This window comes from Oncorhynchus kisutch, linkage group LG30 (genome assembly GCF_002021735.2).
Source record: "Oncorhynchus kisutch isolate 150728-3 linkage group LG30, Okis_V2, whole genome shotgun sequence".
NCBI lineage: Eukaryota > Metazoa > Chordata > Actinopteri > Salmoniformes > Salmonidae > Oncorhynchus > Oncorhynchus kisutch.
The window spans coordinates 37,256,345-37,275,787 of NC_034203.2; the positions used below are offsets into that span (position 1 = coordinate 37,256,345).

Below are 19,443 nucleotides of genomic sequence, written 5' to 3' on the forward strand. Positions count from 1 at the left end.
AACAGCAGAGGGAACACCCCCCTATCCACATCGATGGAACAGTAGGGGAGAGGGTAGTAAGTTTTAAGTTCCTCGGCGTACACATCACAGACAAACTGAATTGGTCCACCCACACAGACAGCATCATGAAGAAGGCGCAGCAGCGCCTCTTCAACCTCAGGAGGCTGAAGAAATTCGGCTTGTCACCAAAAGCACTCACAAACTTCTACAGATGCACAATCGAGAGCATCCTGTCGGGCTGTATCACCGCCTGGTACGGCAACTGCTCCGCCCACAACCGTAAGGCTCTCCAGAGGGTAGTGAGGTCTGCACAACGCATCACCGGGGGCAAACTACCTGCCCTCCAGGACACCTACACCACCCGATGTCACAGGAAGGCCATAAAGATCATCAAGGACAACAACCACCCGAGCCACTGCATGTTCACCCCGCTACCATCCAGAAGGCGAGGTCAGTACAGGTGCATCAAAGCTGGGACCGAGAGACTGAAAAACAGCTTCTATCTCAAGGCCATCAGACTGTTAAACAGCACCCACTAACATTGAGTGGCTGCTGCCAACACACTGACTCAACTCCAGCCACTTTAATAATGGGAATTGATGGGAAATGATGTAAAATATATCACTAGCCACTTTAAACAATGCTACCTAATATAATGTTTACATACCCTACATTATTCATCTCATATGTATACGGATATACTGTACTCTATATCATCTACTGCATCTTTAGGTAATACATGTATCACTAGCCACTTTAACTATGCCACTTTGTTTACATACTCATCTCATATGTATATACTGTACTCAATACCATCTACTGTATCTTGCCTATGCCGCTCTGTACCATCACTCATTCATTCAAAGAAAGAATGAAAGAGATTTAGAGAAAGCATACTTAAATTCATCGGATAAGACACATAAACTATTGCAGCATAAATACTGGAGACTGAGACAGGAGGGGTCGGGAGACACTGTGGCCCTGTCTGACAATACCCTCGGACAGAGCCAAACAGGCAGGATATAACCCCACCCACTTTTCCAAAGCACAGCCCCTACACCACAAGAGGGATATCTTCATCCACCAACTTACCATCCTGAGACAAGGCCGAGTATAGCCCACGAAGATCTTCCCCACGGCACAACCCAAGGGTGGGCACCAACCGGGACAGGAAGATCACGTTAGTGACTCAACCCACCCAAGTGACACACCCCTCCTAGGAACGGCATGGAAGAACACCAGTAAGCCAGTGATTCAGCCCCTGTAATAGGGTTTGAGGCAGAGAATCCCAGTGGAGAGAGGGGAACCGGCCAGGCAGAGACAGAGAGGGCGGTTCGTTGCTAAAGTGCCTTTCCGTTCACCTTCACACTCCTGGGCCAGAATACACTCAATCATAGGACCTACTGAAGAGATGAGTCTTCAATAAAAACTTACAGGTCGAGAGTGAGTCTGCGTCTCTCACATGGATAGGCAGCCCATTCCATAAAAATAGAGCTCTATAGGAGAAAGCCCTGTCTCCAGCTGTTTGCTTAGAAATTCTAGGGACAATAAGGATGTACGGCAGGACCAAATCGGAAAGATTGGTAGGAGCAAGCCCATGTAATGCTTTGTAGGTTAACAGTAAAACCTTGAAATCAGCCCTTGCCTTAACAGGAAGCCAGTGTAGAGAGGTTACACTGATAAATGGGTATGTGCCTGAACAACAACATGTTTCCCTGTACCCTCTCTCTTTACCAGGTGGTGCCCCCTGCCTAGCCCCAGTGGGGGGAGAGGGGGGTACAGGGGCTCCATCCTTTTCTGCCTCTGGCTGTTGACGATCATCTGCCCTGCCTCAGTGTCAAGATTTTCCCGCTGCCAGTCCCCCACTGCCTTCTGGGTAGCTCTACTGGAGGTCTACTCTTTTTTTTTTTACCAATGTTTCTCCCCAATTTCGTGGTATCCAATTTTGTCTCATCGCTGCACCGCTGTACGGACCCGGGAGAGGCGATGGTCGTGAGCCGTGCGTCCTCCAAAACACAACCCAACCAAGCCGCACTGCTTCTTGACACATTAGGGCCGATTTCGAGTTTTCATAACAATCGGAAATCAGTATTTTTGGACACCAATTTGGCCGATTTTTTACAAATTTAAATTTAAAAAATGTACACCTTTATTTATTTATAATATTTATTTAACTAGGCAAGTCAGTTAAGAACACATTCTTATTTTCAATGACGGCCTAGGAACGGTGGGTTAACTGCCTCGTTCAGGGGCAAAACGACAGATTTTCACCTTGTCAGCTCGGGGGATCAATCTTGCAACCTTACAGTTAACTAGTCCAACGCTCTAACCACCTGCCTCTCGTTGCACTCCACAAGGAGACTGCCTGTTACGTGAATGCAGTAAGCCAAGGTAAGTTGCTAGCTAACATTAAACTTATCTTGTAAAAAACAATCAATTAATCATAATCACTAGTTAACTACACATGGTTGATGATATTACTAGTTTATCTTGCATGTCCTGCGTTGCATATAATCTGACTGAGCATACAAGCATACAAGTATCTGACTGAGCGGTTGTAGTCAGCAGCAGGATCGTAAGCATTCATTCAAACAGCACTTTTGTGCGTTTTGCCAGCAGCTCTTCGTTGTGCGTCAAGCATTGCGCTGTTTATCTCATCCCCAGATGAGGCTGGTGTAACTGATGTGAAATGGCTGGCGGGGTGCGCGCTAATAGTGTTTCAAACGTCACTCGCTCTGAGACTTGGAGTGGTTGTTCCCCTTGCTCTGCATGGGTAACGCTGCTTCGAGGGTGGCTGTTGTCGTTCTGTTCCTGGTTCAAGCCCAGGGAGGAGCGAGGAGAGGGACGGAAGCTATACTGTTACACTGGCAATACTAAAGTGCCTATGAGAACATCCAATAGTCAAAGGTTAATGAAATACAAATGGTATAGAGGGAAATAGTCCTATAATTCCTATAATAACTACAACCTAAAACGTCTTACCTGGGAATATTGAAGACTGATGTTAAAAGGAATCACCAGCTTTCATATGTTCTCATGTTCTGAGCAAGGAACTTAAACGTTAGCTTTCTTACATGGCACATATTGCACTTTTAGTTTCTTCTCCAACACTTTGTTTTTGCATAATTTAAACCAAATTGAACATGTTTCATTATTTATTTTAGGCTAAATTGATTTTATTGATGTATTATATTAAGTTAAAATAAGTGTTCATTCAGTATTGTTGCAATTGTCATTATTACAAATACATTTAAAAAATTGTCCGATTAATCGGTATCGGCCTTTTTGGTCCTCCAATAATCGGTATCGCGTTGAAAAATCATAATCAGTCGACCTCTAGTTGAAAGTGACCTCCAAAAATTGTGTGCAAATGAACTCAAGTTTACGAACGATGTCAAATATGATATAGCGAAGTTTTTACCGTTTTTACAGTCATTTTCTTAATGGATGTGTGCTTATTAGTAACTGGAATAAGTAGTTTCATAAATGTGTCAAGTGCAGGCTCTGGTTGCTCCTCATTACACCACAGACCAGCAACTATTCTTTACATCATCAACATATGAATCACTACAAAACTTATTGTATGACCTCTTATACACTATATTAGGCCCAGCCTTTGGAACTGTGGTTTTCCTAGATATGGATATTATATTGTGATCAATACATCCTATGGATGTGGATACGGCTTTAAAGCAAATATCTGCAGTGTTAGTAAAGATGTGATCAATACATGTTGATGATTTCATTCCTGTGCTGTTTATAAATACCCTGGTAGGTTGACTGACAACCTGAATCAGGTTGCAGCCACTGGTTACAGTTTGAAGTTTTTTCCTGAGTGGGCAGCTTGATGATAGCCAGTCAATATTTAAATCACCCAGAAAATATACTTTATCAAGCATTTCACACATGTTATCCAGATACTGACTGTTAGCACTTGGTGGTCTATAGAAGCTTCCCACCAGAATGGGCTTTAGGTGAGGCATCCGTTGGCATTTCCGTCTTTTCAGTAGATGTTATAACCATGTATTGCTACCACTGTATCATCAAAGGTATTATCTAAGTGAGTTTCAGAGATAGTCAGAATATGAATGCCATCTGTTACAAGCAAGTTATTGACTTCATGGACCGTGTTTCTTAGGCTACGTATGTTAATATGGGCTCTTTTTAGCACTTTTCTGGGTTGCTTGATTGGTTTTAATGCTTTACTGAGAAGCTTATCAGAGGTAGACTTACTCATGTTATTTACATTAGAGCTGGATGAGCTGCATAATGTTGTCTTCCTACTATTGCACACCGCCTCAGTGCTAACAGCGTAACTCTGGTTTATAGGCTCATGATTACTGCTTACAATAGCTGTAGGATAAACAGATGTTTTCGGTGCAATTAGGGGTACATAAATTAAATGTACCCCTAATGGTAATGCCAGGCGCTAATGGTAATGAATGTAGCGGAATCAGTGGAATGGTATTAAATACTTCAAACACATGGTTTCCAGGTTTTTGATACCATTCCATTCGCTCTGTTCCACCCATTATTATGAGCCGTTCTCCCCTCACCAGCCTCCACTGCTCTCTGTGTATCCAGGGCCTCTCTCTCTCTCTCTCTCTCTCTCTCTCTCTCTCTCTCTCTCTCTCTCTCTCTCTCTCTCTCTCTCTCTCTCTCTCTCTCTCTCTCTCTCTCTCTCTCTCTCTCTCTCTCTCTCTCTCTCTCTCTCTCTCTCTCTCTCTCTCTCTCTCTCTCTCTCTCTCTCTCTCTCTCTCTCTCTCTCTCTCTCTCTCTCTCTCTCTCTCTCTCTCTCTCTCTCTCTCTCTCTCTCTCTCTCTGAAAGGATCTGGGAGCCGATCGACATCTATCCACTCTCTCTCTCTCTCTCTCCCTCCCTCCCTCCCTCACGACGGCGGTGATTAGCACATCAGAGGTTGTCGATGTGACGGGCGCTAATGGGAGCTGACAGGGCTGTAAACAAACATCCGCCATTGAAGAGGCCCGCTCCCGCTTTGGCCCGCTGGACCAGGACAAAGGGCCCACTCATGGAGCTCCTCGCTGGGGCCGAAAGGGCAGGAGCAAGGGTTCGGACGCCAGCAGACTGCACCCAACCCAGGGCTACCTGTGCCTGAACTTTGCCCTCATCCGTGCACCTAGAGTAAGCAGAAGTAGGGTTGAAGAATTCCGGGAACTTTCAATAAATTCCCTGGTTTTCCATAAATATTCCCTCCTGATTTGGGGAATCTTCCAACAGGAATTTTTGGAAAGCCCTGGAATTTTGCAACCCCTGCCCAACCCCTGCTCATACATACCCCTAATGATTTAGGATGAGGGGTGGGGTAAAGGGTAAGGACAGCTTCAACATCAAGCCTTACCCAAAACAGTCCCCCCACACACACCTCAGACTCTGCTGCAGCTCCCATACCCCTCCCTTTCAATGACGAAGATAATGACCAGAACCCTGCTAAGAAGAAGGTGTGTGTTGCCCGAACACCATGCTAGAGTATGTATTATTGGGTAGGCTTTCTCAATGATATGCATTATAGATGTGATGGCTCACAGTTTGTTGCAGCACAGTGTTAATAACTGAACTCCAAGGTTTAGGAGTAAAATTCCTCCACAGGCCTTGAAAAGTGTACATCGCTTCAGGATAAAAGTGCCGGCTGTGGTCCCTTGTAGTTTAGTTGGTAGAGCATGGTGCTTGCAATGCAGGATAGTGTGTTTGATTCGTCAGATAAAAGTGTCTGCTAAATGGCATATATTATTATTTTGTATTAAATTATCATATTGACACCTTTCTGTTGATCAGATTGTGGCTCCAGGGGTAAGTGAGAACCCCCTCCAGTTTAATGACTTCTTCTGGTATTCCAGACGCACCTCTGGCCGGCTCGCCAGAACCCAAAGCTACTAATCCAATATCAAACAGATCAGCAGCTTAGCCTCGGTCAGTCTCCATTGGGAACCATTGTTATTTGCCTTCCACGCCGGCAGGTTCTAGACTCAGAAATAGGTTCTAGACTCTGCTGATCTATGGTTCTAGGATTCTAGACTAAATCTGTCCTCTTGTCCACCAGGTATTACAGTTCTGACCTTTCTACAGTCACATGATCAGACCACGCAACCTGATGGGCCACAGTCACTTCCACCTTTTTAAGTAGGGCATCAAACCCATGTGAGAGGTGGGCACTGAATGCTCTGAACTAGGGTTGCAAAATTCCGGTAGTTTTCCAGAAATCCTTTAGTTAGATTCCTGAAATTTTGAGAATAGAAATCCAACCAATTTTGCAACTCTGAGCCTATCATTAACTTTATGAGCCGTCATAGTGTTATACCAGGGTCATATTTACATAGTTTACATACACTCAATTAGTATTTGGCAGCATTGCCTTTAAATTGTTTAACTTGGGACAAATGTTTCGGGTAGCCTTCCACAAGCTTCCCACAATAAGTTGGATGAATTTTGTCCCATTCCTCCTGACAGAGCTGGTGTAACTGAGTCAGGATTGTAGGCCTCCTTGCTCGCACACGCTTTTACGGTTCTGCCCACAAATTTTCTATAGGATTGAGCTCAGAGCTTTGTCATGGCCACTCCAATACCTTGACTTTTTTGTCCTTAAGCCATTTTGCCACAACTTTGGAAGTATGCTTGGGGTCATTGTCCATTTGGAAGACCCATTTGCAACCAAGCTTTAACTTCCTGACTGATGTCTTGAGATATTGCTTCTATATATCCACATAATTTTCCTTGCTCATGATGCCATCTACTTTGTGAAGTGCACCAATCCTTCCAACAGCAAAGCACCCCCACAACATGATGCTGCCACCCCTGTGCTTCACGGTTTGGATGGTGTTCTTCTTGCAAGCCTCCCCCATTTTCCTCCAAACATAACGATGGTCATTATGGAAAAACAGTTATATTTTTGTTTCATCAGACTAGAGGACATTTCGCCAAAAAGTACAATCTTTGTCCCCATGTGCAGTTGCCAACCGTAGTCTGTCTTTTTTATGGCGGTTTTGGAGCAGTGGCTTTTTCCTTGCTGAGCGGCCTTTCAGGTTATGTCGATATAGGACTCATTTTACTGTGGATATAGATACTTTTGTACCTGTTTCCTCCAGCATCTTCACACGGTCCTTTGCTGTTGTTCTGGGATTGATTTGCACTTTTTGCACCAAAGTACGTTCATCTCTAGGAGACAGAACACATCTCCTTCCTGAGCAGTACGGCGGTTGCGTGGTCCCATGGTGTTTATACTTGCGTACTATTCTTTGTGCAGATTAACGTGGTACCTTTGTTTGGAAATTGCTCCCAAGGATGAACCAGACTTGTGGAGATCAACAGCCATGACAACAGCCATGACATCATTTTATGGAATTTTCCAAGCTGTTTAAAGGCACAGTCAACTTTGTGTATGTAAACTTCTGACCCACTGGAATTGTGATACAGTGAAGTATACGTGAAATAATCTGTCTGTTACCAAGTGTTGGAAAAATTACTTGTGTCATGCACAAAGTAGATGTCCTAACCAACTTGCCAAAACTATAGTTTGTTAACAAGACATTTGTGTAGTGGTTGAAAAAACGAGGTTTAATGACTCCAACCTATGTGTATGTAAACTTCCGACTTCAACTGTATATGTTATACCTAAAGGGGTCCTCAAATAGCTAAATGATTCATGGTATGACCATCTTAAAACATTTCCAGCTTTTTAAATGTTGCCATTTGTCAAGCACTTACCCTCTGAGGTCCACTCCCTGGCATCTCTTGATTGAAGTTAGTGGCTAGCAAGCAAGCAGCTGTGGTTTTCAAACAGGGGGGCTCTGCCTCACACCCATACTACCAAAAGTTGCTATACCTTTACTTTTAATGAAACAAAGTTCATCTTCGAACAAAACAAAAACAACATGTGTATGATCAACAATCTGGAAAAGAGAACACTGTGTTTGCTGATTAATATCAAAATCAAAATTAACTATCTTACAAAAAACATGATGGATGATGTTTGCCCAGCCTGGTCTCATAGACTAGAGGTAACATAGTAAATGTAAATCCGGGACACTCAAATGAATATGATATGTTATGTTCGGTATGTTACATAAGATTGAAAGTAACTTAAGTAGGATGGTTGGTTGGGGTGGATGAGTAGACGTATAATGTGAAGGTCTAGCAAACTAAAGGTTGTGTGTTTGAATCTTATCACATACAACTTTAGCATTTTGTCTAATTAGCATCTTTACAACTACTTACTACCTTTTAGCTACTGTGTAACTACGTAGCACGTTAGCTTAACTTTAATCCTAACCTTAACCCTAACCTTAACCCTTAACCCTAGCACCTAGCCAAGCTAACATTGGCCACCTAGCTAACATTAGCCACCTAGCTAACGTTAACATTTGCCACCTAGCCAACGTTAGCGTTAGCCACCTAGCTAATGTTAGTAACAACAAATTGTAATTCGTAACATATATGTTTTGAAATCCGTAACATATTGTACAAATTGTAATTCGTAACATATTATATAAAATGGATGATGGACATCCACAAATGAATTCATACCTTAAGAAACGTAACATATCATACTAATTGGAGTGTACCGGATTTACATTTATTAGGTTACATCTACCCCTGAGTCCGGGTTGGGTTGCCTTAAAGAAAGTAAACATAACAGTGTGATAAAACTTTAGCATATTACTCAGTGGTAATATCTATGTTCAAAAATACCACCTTCAACCATTTCTCTGAAACACACATATCATACAAGGCATCAGTGCGTATGGTCAAGCATATCCCTTTGTAATTCGTATGGACATCTATAATCCACTGTCAAAATCTTTGTTGTCTCACTGAATGAGTCAACTCATAAACTGCAAGACCTGTGACAGACCCACTTGGTTTAGTTTCAGTCTCAGACCACCAATACATACATAATCAAAGCTTTCTGCAGCCACAATAACCTGTGCTAAAACCCATTCCTTTCTAGGGCCATTTTCAGGCCTCTTCCTGGTTTATGGACATTTCTCAACCCAGTAGATTTTCACCAGTGTCATTCCCAGTGGGATCTGTGATGTTATTCCCTAACGGAGGAAGGTACTTCCTGGGATCACCAGGGAAAGGTACGGAGGGGGGCTGGTTGAAATGCCCCATCAGGAAGATTCCGATGGTGCCCATGAAGAACGACAGCGCCATGGCGATGAAGCACACCCTGTCAATCACCCGGCCAACCAGGAACCACTCCTCATTCTCCTGTTGTGACATCAGAGGTACAGGTCAGAGGGGAGACTCACTCTAAATGTTGGGAAATCAGTTTCCTTTCAGTAATGTTCTGGCACAAAATGGTAACTGTGCATCACCCAGGTGGGTGAAACACATTTGGGAGACTCACACTCTCAAAGTTGTTTTGTTGCCTGGCACTCTTGGCAATATGTTTGCAGGATTCCACACACTGGCGTACCTCCGGTGAGGCCTGGGCCAGGCTGGTCCCCAGGTCTTGTGCCGTACTCCCCTCAAGACTGTTATCTAGGGTCAAAGGTTAAAACAGAGAATTAACCTATATACATTTCTTGCAATTTTCTCGCAGCTAAGATTGAAAATATGGTAACACTTTACATTAAACTGCCCTTATTATTGTGTAATTACACTGTACTTACAGCAGCAAACCTAACCCTAGCTTCATGTCCATCTGCTGGTTCAAACCTATCCCTAGCTTCATGTCCAGCTGCTGGTTCAAACCTAACCCTAGCTTCATGTCCAGCTGCTGGTTCAAACCTAACCCTAGCTTCATGTCCAGCTGCTGGTTCAAACCTATCCCTAGCTTCATGTCCATCTGCTGGTTCAAACCTAACCCTAGCTTCATGTCCATCTGCTGGTTCAAACCTAACCCTAGCTTCATGTCCAGCTGCTGGTTCAAACCTAACCCTAGCTTCATGTCCATCTGCTGGTTCAAACCTAACCCTAGCTTCATGTCCAGCTGCTGGTTCAAACCTATCCCTAGCTTCATGTCCAGCTGCTGGTTCAAACCTATCCCTAGCTTCATGTCCAGCTGCTGGTTCAAACCTAACCCTAGCTTCATGTCCAGCTGCTGGTTCAAACCTAACCTTTATCCTAACCCTTATCCTAAGTGGAGGGTAAGTACAGTGTGAACAAAAAATCCCAGCAATTCCCATTGTAATATTCTATGTGTAACCCTACTCACAGATCTTCTCCAGTGCAGATTTCATGAGGCCGTCTCTCTCTCTAAGCCTGGAGAACATGAGTTCAGACCGGGCCGTCTTCATGACGTATTCCTCTGCCTTGATGATGAGTCCTAGGGAGCTGCGCCGCCGACAGGGGACTAGAAATATGTTACTCCCACTGTCGGTACTGTGACTGTGACCATTACCGGTTCCATCACTGAGGTCACAGTCCTCAGACGGTGTCCACGGTCGCATCTGCATCCTCAGCAGCCGAGGCAGGATGTTCAGCAGGACCTGAGGTCAACATTGTCAAGGGTCAAAGGTCAACACCAGAGTTGGGGTAGGTAGCGTAGCGGTTAAGAGCATTGTTGCCAATAACTAAAGGTTGCTGGTTCGAATCCCCTAGCATAAACTTTTGATGTGACCTTGAGCAAGGCACATAAACCCAATTGCTCCTGTAACTGGCTCTGGATAAGAGCGTCTGCTAAATTACCAAAATGTAAATATGGGGCCAATTCGAATGGAAGATACTCAATTCAGGAAGTCTATATATATATATATATATATACATAGATTACTTGTCCTTAGTTTATTGATAAATCATTCAAATTAGATTTTAAAAAATCTATTAGTGAATTAGAATTTCAGTTTAATTCCTGAATTGACCCCATGACCCCATCCCTGGTCAACACTACCAGTCCAGTATCAGCCAAATTTTCCCTTATGGCCTAACAAGCCATCCGGTAATGCAGAGGACCATGTAAAACCACATTAGAGGCGTGGGACGCTTCTGACAAACTGGTTGGTCACAGTTTTACAGTCTTACCTTCCTGACTTTATTGTTCATGATGTGTGTATTGGGGGATCTTAGAGACAGGTTCAGCACGATGACACAGTTCATTACTATGATGGTGGTCACGGACATGACAAACATCAGGTACCTACAAAACACATGAAGCCATTAAAGCTAACGGTTACAGAAGTCAGGACTGCAGACAGGCTCTATAGATCTCTGTTACAGACCTCTATATAAGTGACCTGTTGTTATGTTGGACACCTACTGACAAAAAAATACGTTATTAAATATTTTGACATTTTTTGCAAAAATAAATATTTAAGAAAATACAGGCAGGCACCACATTACTACAAGACAAAACAGCTCACTCAATCAAATATGATGGTCTGTATAAGCCAGCTTTGATATAATGAAACAAATATTGAAAAGGTAGTGAAATGGGGTAATGTCTTAGTGTGATGTGTGATCCAATACTCTGCCTTGTATGTGGTACAAATCATATTATTGTGGGAACATCTCCTCTAAGAGAATGAATTAAGCGGTTTGAGAAGGTTTGAATACTAAACAACCTGCCAACACATAGTTTGAATTACAAAACCAACACTGTAGTAGGTCAAAGCTGTGTGCTGGAAAACCTTGGTAGAGCATGGGTAAAGTACAGTAGGCATTGTGTGAATTTGCTTTCTTTTTATCGACTTGGACCAATGGCTACTTCTCACTTAAAACATTTTTAATAGAATAACGTATTAGAACTAGAAGGTCGTTTTCCATTAAGAAAATTGTGTGACTTGCTTCCACTCTTTATAAGTATTTTTGTGGTTCTTGAAGAAATGTAAACATTTCACTTAAAGGGAAGCAGGAAAATGTAGTCTAAGTAAATGATATTAAAATAAGTGGTCCTACTTTCCGATAAGAGGAACAGTCTGGGAGGTTTCTGGGACCTTGTTGGCTATGAGGATGAGGAAGACAGTCTGGGCCAGGAGAATCATGATGGACACGGTGCACTTCTGACCCCCAGCTGACCAAAACCAAAATCAGATCACAGAGAGTGAGAGTCACAGAGAGTCAATCAGCTGATGAAAATCTACATTTACATTGATATTTTACATCTACATTTACATTGATATTTTATATCTACATTTACATTGATATTTTACATCTACATTTACATTGATATTTTATATCTACGTTTACATTGATATTTCAGTAATTTATGCAGAGCGACATGCAGTTCATCATACTGTATGTACTGGGTTTCACAGGCATCTATAGGTGTATCAGAAGTGTTACCGGGTAGGTTAGGTAAATGTCTTGAGTGCGGACTGTGAGTATGTGAGTGTGTGTGTGTGTGTGTGTGTGTGTGTGTGTGTGTGTGTGTGTGTGTGTGTGTGTGTGTGTGTGTGTGTGTGTGTGTGTGTGTGTGTGTGTGTGTGTGTGTGTGTGTGAACGTGGGTGTGCATACGCGTGTACATGTGTATGCGTCTGTGTGTGGGTGTGTGTGTGTCCATGCAGTCATCACCTTTGGCAGGCAGGAAGTAGACGAGCAGGCCCAGGGATGAGATGAGGACACAGGGAACGATGATGTTGATGACGTAGAACAGAGGTTTCCTCTGGATCATCAGGAAGAACACCACTTCCTGGTACTCTAACTCATCTTTAGTGTAGCGCTGGTTAATCATCTTCTTAGCAGGCCTGTGTTTGATGATCCACTCTCCATTCTCTGACAACAGACGAGAGCTAGAGTTAATATGAATAGTGTCATGGCTCCCATGTATGCTGCTTAGAACATTATCCAATTCTGTCTAGAATGAGATAACGAGAGAACAAGAGAAGGTTTTAAATCCTCTTCAGTTCCCAGATGATGCAATAACTTTGTATTTGTTTTTAAGAAACAGAACCCAAATTGAATTGAACGTTTATTGACGATTCTATGATTTTTTTTTGGTCTTGTTGTAAAATGCTCTCATGTTATCCTCTGTTCCCTAATGTTCCTTGTATTTTTCATACGCTCACAAAAAAACCACATAAATCAATCAAGGTGTTTGCGGCGCAGGGTTACTACAATACCAGTAAAAGCCTCGGGGTCGATCACCACCCACTCCACAGGCTGGTTGTCCTCCTCTGTGAGAACTAGTTCTATCTCGTTAGCGTTGTAGGTCTGGGAACTGAACACAGGGAGAGAGGAAACAGTCATCCATAACCGTGAAACTAAAAACAGAACACACTCCACTGACACACCAATAAGCTGCGTCTCATATTGACTAACTTGATGTTTTTTTGTATTTGTGGTTTAATTGATTGGTTTCCCAGACCATTTTGCGTGGGTTGGGTTGGATTAAATCCCTATTGTGGAAGATCCATGTTATAGCTAAATTTAAAAGGCAATGTTCCTGCGTTCGCAGAGACTGCATTCACAGTAAATGCTGCATGTGTCAGCAGAATCGGAAATGAACTTTACATTTTAACAGAGCTTTGCGATGCGGATTGAATCCAGCCTCTACTCAATTCTTTCAGATCTGCTGAAGAGGTACACAGTATAACGGCACAGGGAGGTTCAGGGCGAACTAGTCAGTTGCAACCAAAATGTCTAGTCTGCATTTAACCCAAACCCACTGAATCAAAGAAGTGTTGGGGCTGCCTTAATCAACATCATCAGCACCCGGGAAGCAGTTGTTGTCAGGGGGTTAACTGCCTTGCTCAAGGGCAGAACGGCATTTTCCGTCTTGGGGATTCGAACCAGCAACCTTTTCAGGTAACTGGCTCAAGGCTCTTAACCGCTAGGCTACCTGCAGCTGGTGGTTATATTCAGTTGAGATTAGTCATTAGTGGGGTGTGTGTGACTGTGACGCCCATACCGGAACACCATGGTGCAGTTCTGCCAGTCGAAGGGGAAGTAGTTGACGGTGATGGAGCAGGCGCTGCGATAGATGGCAGGAGGCAACCAGTACACACAGCCACCAGGAGACACCAGGGCATTACAGTACATGGCTATCTCAAACTTTCCGTCTACACTTTGGAGAGAGAGAGAGAGAGAGAAAGGAGGGAGGTTATGTATGGGATCACATGAATCTGCAGTGTTCCCTTGGCCAGCTCGTTAAGTGATGATTTTACTTCATGCTTTCTAGACTCACTTGTTCTCCAGGATGATGTCAGGCAGCCAGATGCTCTTGGATGGGATCCTCATCTGGGAGGTGAGGTTTCCGTACAGGATAGACCTGGGAGATTGGTCCCACCTCAGCCTGTAGTCACACCATTTCTAACAATGGAAAAAGCAGATAACAAATAGAATATGAAAGGAAACGAAGACAAAGAGTCGAGTGACATGGTGTGGTACTAAGCCACTGTGTGAGTGTTTAACCTGAGTCAACAAGGGATTTTACCATTTCAATCCAGACGCTGGTTGTAAGGGCTTCTTCCTTTTCATTCTAGGGATGGAAAGCAAGATGATCACACACACACACACACACACACACACACACACACACACACACACACACACACACACACACACACACACACACACACACACACACACACACACACTGACCAGGGAAATAAGGTTGGTGAGGGTCATCTTGACGGTGACCTGTGTGATGTCACCACTCTTCTCCATGGGCCGGACGTTCTTGTTGTAGCCTCTCATCAGGTCCTTGAACAGCTCCCCCTCCAGGTTCACCCCTGCTACTGCTGAGATACCATCAGAGACAAAATGATTGAGTGAGATAGTATCTCACATGGTGAGATACAATGAGAAACACCAAGTGGGTTACAGTGAGAGAGACAAATAGTGAGATAGAGGGAGATAAGGTGAGATAGATGGAGATAGAAGGAGATAGAGGGAGATAGAGTGAGTTATTAATACTTCAATAGGGGAACACACAGCTAAAACAATTTTTTTATTTTACTAGGCAAGTCAGTTAAGAACAAATTCTTATTTTCAATGACGGCCTAGGAACAGTGGGTTAACTGCCTGTTCAGGGGCAGAACGACAGAATTTGTACCTTGTCAGCTCGGGGATTTGAACTTGAAACCTTTTGGTTACTAGTCCAATGCTCTAACCACTAGGCTACCACTAGGCTACCCTGCCTACATGATATATACATAAAAATGTGGACACCCCTTCAAATGAGTGGATTCAGCTTTTTCAGCCACACCCGTTGATGACAGGTGTATAAAATGAAGCACACCGCCATGCAATCTCCATAGACAAACATTGGCAGTAGAATGGCTTTACTGAAGAGCTCAGTGGCTTTTAATGTGGCACCGTCATAGGATGCCACCTTTCCAACAAGTCAGTTTGTCAAATTTCTGCCATGCTCTAGCTTCCCCGGTCAACTGTAAGTGTTGTTATTGTGAAGTGGACATGTCTAGGAGCACCAACGGCTCATCCCCAAAGTGGTAGGCCCCTCAAGCTCACAGTACAGGACAGCCGAGTGCGTGGCATGTAAAAATCACCTGTCCTCGGTTGCAAGACTCACTACCGAGTTTCAAACTGCCTCTGGAAGCAACATCAGCACAATAATTGTTAGTCGGGAGCTTCAATAAATGGGTTTCCATGGCAGAGCAATGCCAAGCGTCGGCTGGTGTAAAGCTCGACGCCATTGGACTCTGGAGAAGTGGAAACGTGTTCTCTGGAGTGATGAATCCCACTTCACCATCTGGCAGCAAATTTCCTGCAGCAAATTATTATTTCAATGTGATATACAAACAGCTAAAATATGTATTTTATTTCCAGCTTCAAAGACATAAAAAACAAACATTGTCAGGATATGCATATAATTGGTACCATTGGAAAGAAAACACTTTGAAGTTTGTATAAATGTTAAAATAATGTAGGAGAATATAACACAATAGATATGGTAGGAGAAAATCCAAAGAAAAACCAATCAGAATTTAAATTTTTTGAGAGACCGTGCTCTTACAATGGAAAGTATAGGGGCATACTGAATTCTAGCTCCCAGGATGCAATTCATATGGTTTCCACAGGGGGTCAGCAGTCTATGTTCAATGTTTCAGGCTTGTAACTTCCAAAACGAATAAGAAATATCAGTTTTAGTACAGGGACACAGTCTTGGAAATTTGTGTTTTGGCACGCCATGAAGACAAGACGCACCTGCTAAAATCCTATTGTACATACTTCTTTCCGCAAGAAACATTATAGTTTGATTACATTTTAGAGTATCTGATGAGTAAATAGAAACGTATTTTGACTTGTTGAAACAAAGTTTAGGGGTAGATTTTTGGATGTTGAACGATTGGATTACTCAAATCGATGGCGCCAACTAAACATACTTTTTTTTTTATCTAACAAAACAACACTACATGTTATAGCTGGAACCCTTTGGATGACAAATCAGAGGAAGATATTCCAAAAGTACGTGAATATTTTATCTCTATTTGTGAATTTATGATACCTTTGCCGGTGGAAAAATATTTTGATGTGGGGTGCCATCCTCAAACAATCACATGGCATGTTTTCGCTGTCATAGATACGGTAAATCGGACGGTACTGTTATATTAACAATGGTTTAAGCTTTCAACCGATATAAGACACTTATATGTACCTAAATGTTTAATATCCATCATTTTTATGATAATTTATTTGAATTGCACACCCTCCAGTTTCACCCGGAAGTTGTCCCGCTAGCGGGAGGACTAGGCTTAAGAAGTTTTTAATAAAAGAGAGCTTCCCTAAGGGCCTTCTTTTTTTTGATCATACAAAAACAGCTCAACTATTTTTAATAGTTTATTCTGTTCTCTAGTGACACTTTTAAATCATGCAAAACATTTGTGCCATTTTGAAGTGTATGTATAAAGCTTTACACTCATTGTCATAATGCTTCTGCCAACCGCTCAGAAATATAAGTATAAGCTACACATCCCATACCCTGACATTCCACCAAATACCAATAAAATACCAATTGAAATACCTCTAGAAACTAGCCATGCTTATACAGTAAAGTGGAAGCTAATATTCTTACCAGTAGTGAAGATGAAGAGAAATATCCATAGACCGAGTGGTAGAAAGCGTTGAGATCCTGCGTCGAGATTCATCTCTGGGACTGAGATTATTGTTTCACACTGACACTACTCTTTAGGTTTGCCTGCCACCTGGACATGTGTGTGTGTGTGTGTGTGTGGGGTGGGGTGGGGTGTGTGTGTGTGTGTGTGTGTGTGTGTGTGTGTGTGTGTGTGTGAGGTGGTCAGGGTTGTGTCAGTTTCAGGGGAGGGTTTACTGTCTTATGGCCCTAAGAGTATTTCTGGAGCGCTACACTCCTGCTGTCCAACCCAGGACTGCATTGTCAGCTGTCACAACGCACGCACGCACGCACGCACAAAAACACACACACACGGCACTGGAATGTGTAGCGACCCTTTTACGTGCTCCTTACCCATTATTTAATTTTGTGTTTTTTTACACTGATCGTAACTTTTTTTGTACATAATGTTATCGCCATCGTTTCCTATGACCGAAAAGAACAGTGATCACTAACCTCGATTTGTATGAAGATTTCCACTTCAAAGATTCGGAGGCACAGGATGTACTGCTCACCCCGGACCAGGCCCTCATCCCCGAAACTCGGAAGAGAAAGATACGGCGATATAGAGGTCAACGTGAGGGCACCCTGATGAAACTACAATATAGAGGTCAATGTGAGGGCACCCTGATGAAACTACAATATAGAGGTCAATGTGAGGGCACCCTGATGAAACTACAATATAGAGGTCAACATAGGTGATCCCGGATGAAACTACGATATAGAGGTCGACGTGGGGGCACCCTGATGAAACTACGATATAGAGGTCAACGTGGAGGCACCCTGATGAAACTACGATATAGAGGTCAACATAGGGGATCCCTGATGAAACTACGATATAGAGGTCAACGTGGAGGCACCCTGATGAAACTACGATATAGAGGTCAACGTGGAGGCACCCTGATGAAACTACGATATAGAGGTCAACGGGGAGGCACCCCGATGAAACTACGATATAGAGGTCAACGTGGAGGCACCCTGATGAAACTACGATATAGAGGTCAACATAGAGGATCCCTGATGAAACTACGATATAGAGGTCAACGTGGAGGCACCCTGATGAAACTACGATATAGAGGTCAATGTGGAGGCACCCTGATGAAACTATGATATAGAGGTCAACGTGGGGGCACCCTGATGAAACTATGATATAGAGGTCAATGTGGGGGCACCCTGATGAAACTATGATATAGAGGTCAATGTGGGGGCACCCTGATGAAACTATGATATAGAGTTCGACGTGGGGGCACCCTGATGAAACTACGATATAGAGGTCAACGTGGGGGCACCCTGATTAAACTACGATATAGAGGTCAACGTGGGGGCACCCTGATGAAACTACGATATAGAGGTCAACATGGGGGCACCCTGATGAAACTACGATATAGAGGTCAATGTGGGGGCACCCTGAGAAACTACGATATAGAGGTCAACATAGGGGATCCCTGATGAAACTACGATATAGAGGTCAACGTGGAGGCACCCTGATGAAACTACAATATAGAGGTCAAGGTGGGGGCACCCTGATGAAACTACGATATAGAGGTCAACGTGGGGGCACCCTGATGAAACTACGATATAGAGGTCAACGTGGGGGCACCCTGATTAAACTACGATATAGAGGTCAATGTGGGGGCACCCGTAAATAAACCGTCTCTACCCTCTGTTCTACTGGTGAATCGACAATCACTGGAGAACTAACTGGATGAGCTCTGTTCGAGACTATCCTGTCAACGGGACCTGAAAACTGTAATATTCTATGCTTCTCGGAAACTTGGCTGAACAAGGACATGGATAATATACAACTAGTTGTTTTTTCTATGCATCGGCAGGATAGAACGACAGTGTCAGGTACGCTCAATGGGGTAGTGTGTGTCTCCTTAGGAACAACAGCTGATGTGCGATCTTTAATATTAAGGAGTTCTCGAGGTTCTGCTCACCCGAGTTAGAATACCTCATGTTAAGCTGTAGAACATAATTTTTACCCTGTGAGTTTTCATAGCTGCCTGTTTACCAGACCATTTCTAAATCCATTAAATGTATTTGTAAAACCCTTTTTAAGGTGCTTATACAGAAACCGAGCCTAAAACCCCAGAGAGCAAGCAATGCAGATGTAGAAGCACGGTGGCTAGGAAAAACTGATAGCACCTAGCCATCATGAGGCGACCGACAGCAACTAGCCATCATGAGGTGACAGCAGCTAGCCATCATGAGGCAACAGCAGCTAGCTGTCATGAGGTGACAGCAACTAGCCGTCATGAGGCGACAGGAACTAGCTGTCATGAGGTGACAGCAACTACTGTAGCCGTCATGAGATGACAGCAACTAGCCGTCATGAGGTGACAGCAACTAGCCGTCACGAGATGACAGAAACTAGCCGTCATGAGGCGACAGCAACTAGCCGTCACGAGATGACAGAAACTAGCCGTCATGAGGCGACAGGAACTAGCCATC

General features: G+C 43.4%; 1 protein-coding gene across 1 annotated transcript; it reads right to left on the reverse strand.

The window, feature by feature from the left end:
• Positions 1-7,829: 7,829 nt before the first annotated feature.
• chrng (cholinergic receptor, nicotinic, gamma) lies at positions 7,830-14,856 on the reverse strand. Its single transcript, XM_031810504.1, has 11 exons — positions 14,499-14,856; positions 14,332-14,376; positions 14,083-14,207; positions 13,807-13,962; positions 13,019-13,116; positions 12,471-12,671; positions 11,855-11,969; positions 10,982-11,096; positions 10,176-10,449; positions 9,366-9,499; positions 7,830-9,226 (listed from the first exon to the last, which is right to left on the reverse strand). The coding sequence occupies exons 1-11, from the start codon at positions 14,592-14,594 to the stop codon at positions 9,002-9,004; spliced, it is 1,584 nt and encodes a 527-aa protein (XP_031666364.1). The 5' UTR covers positions 14,595-14,856; the 3' UTR covers positions 7,830-9,001.
• Positions 14,857-19,443: the final 4,587 nt, after the last annotated feature.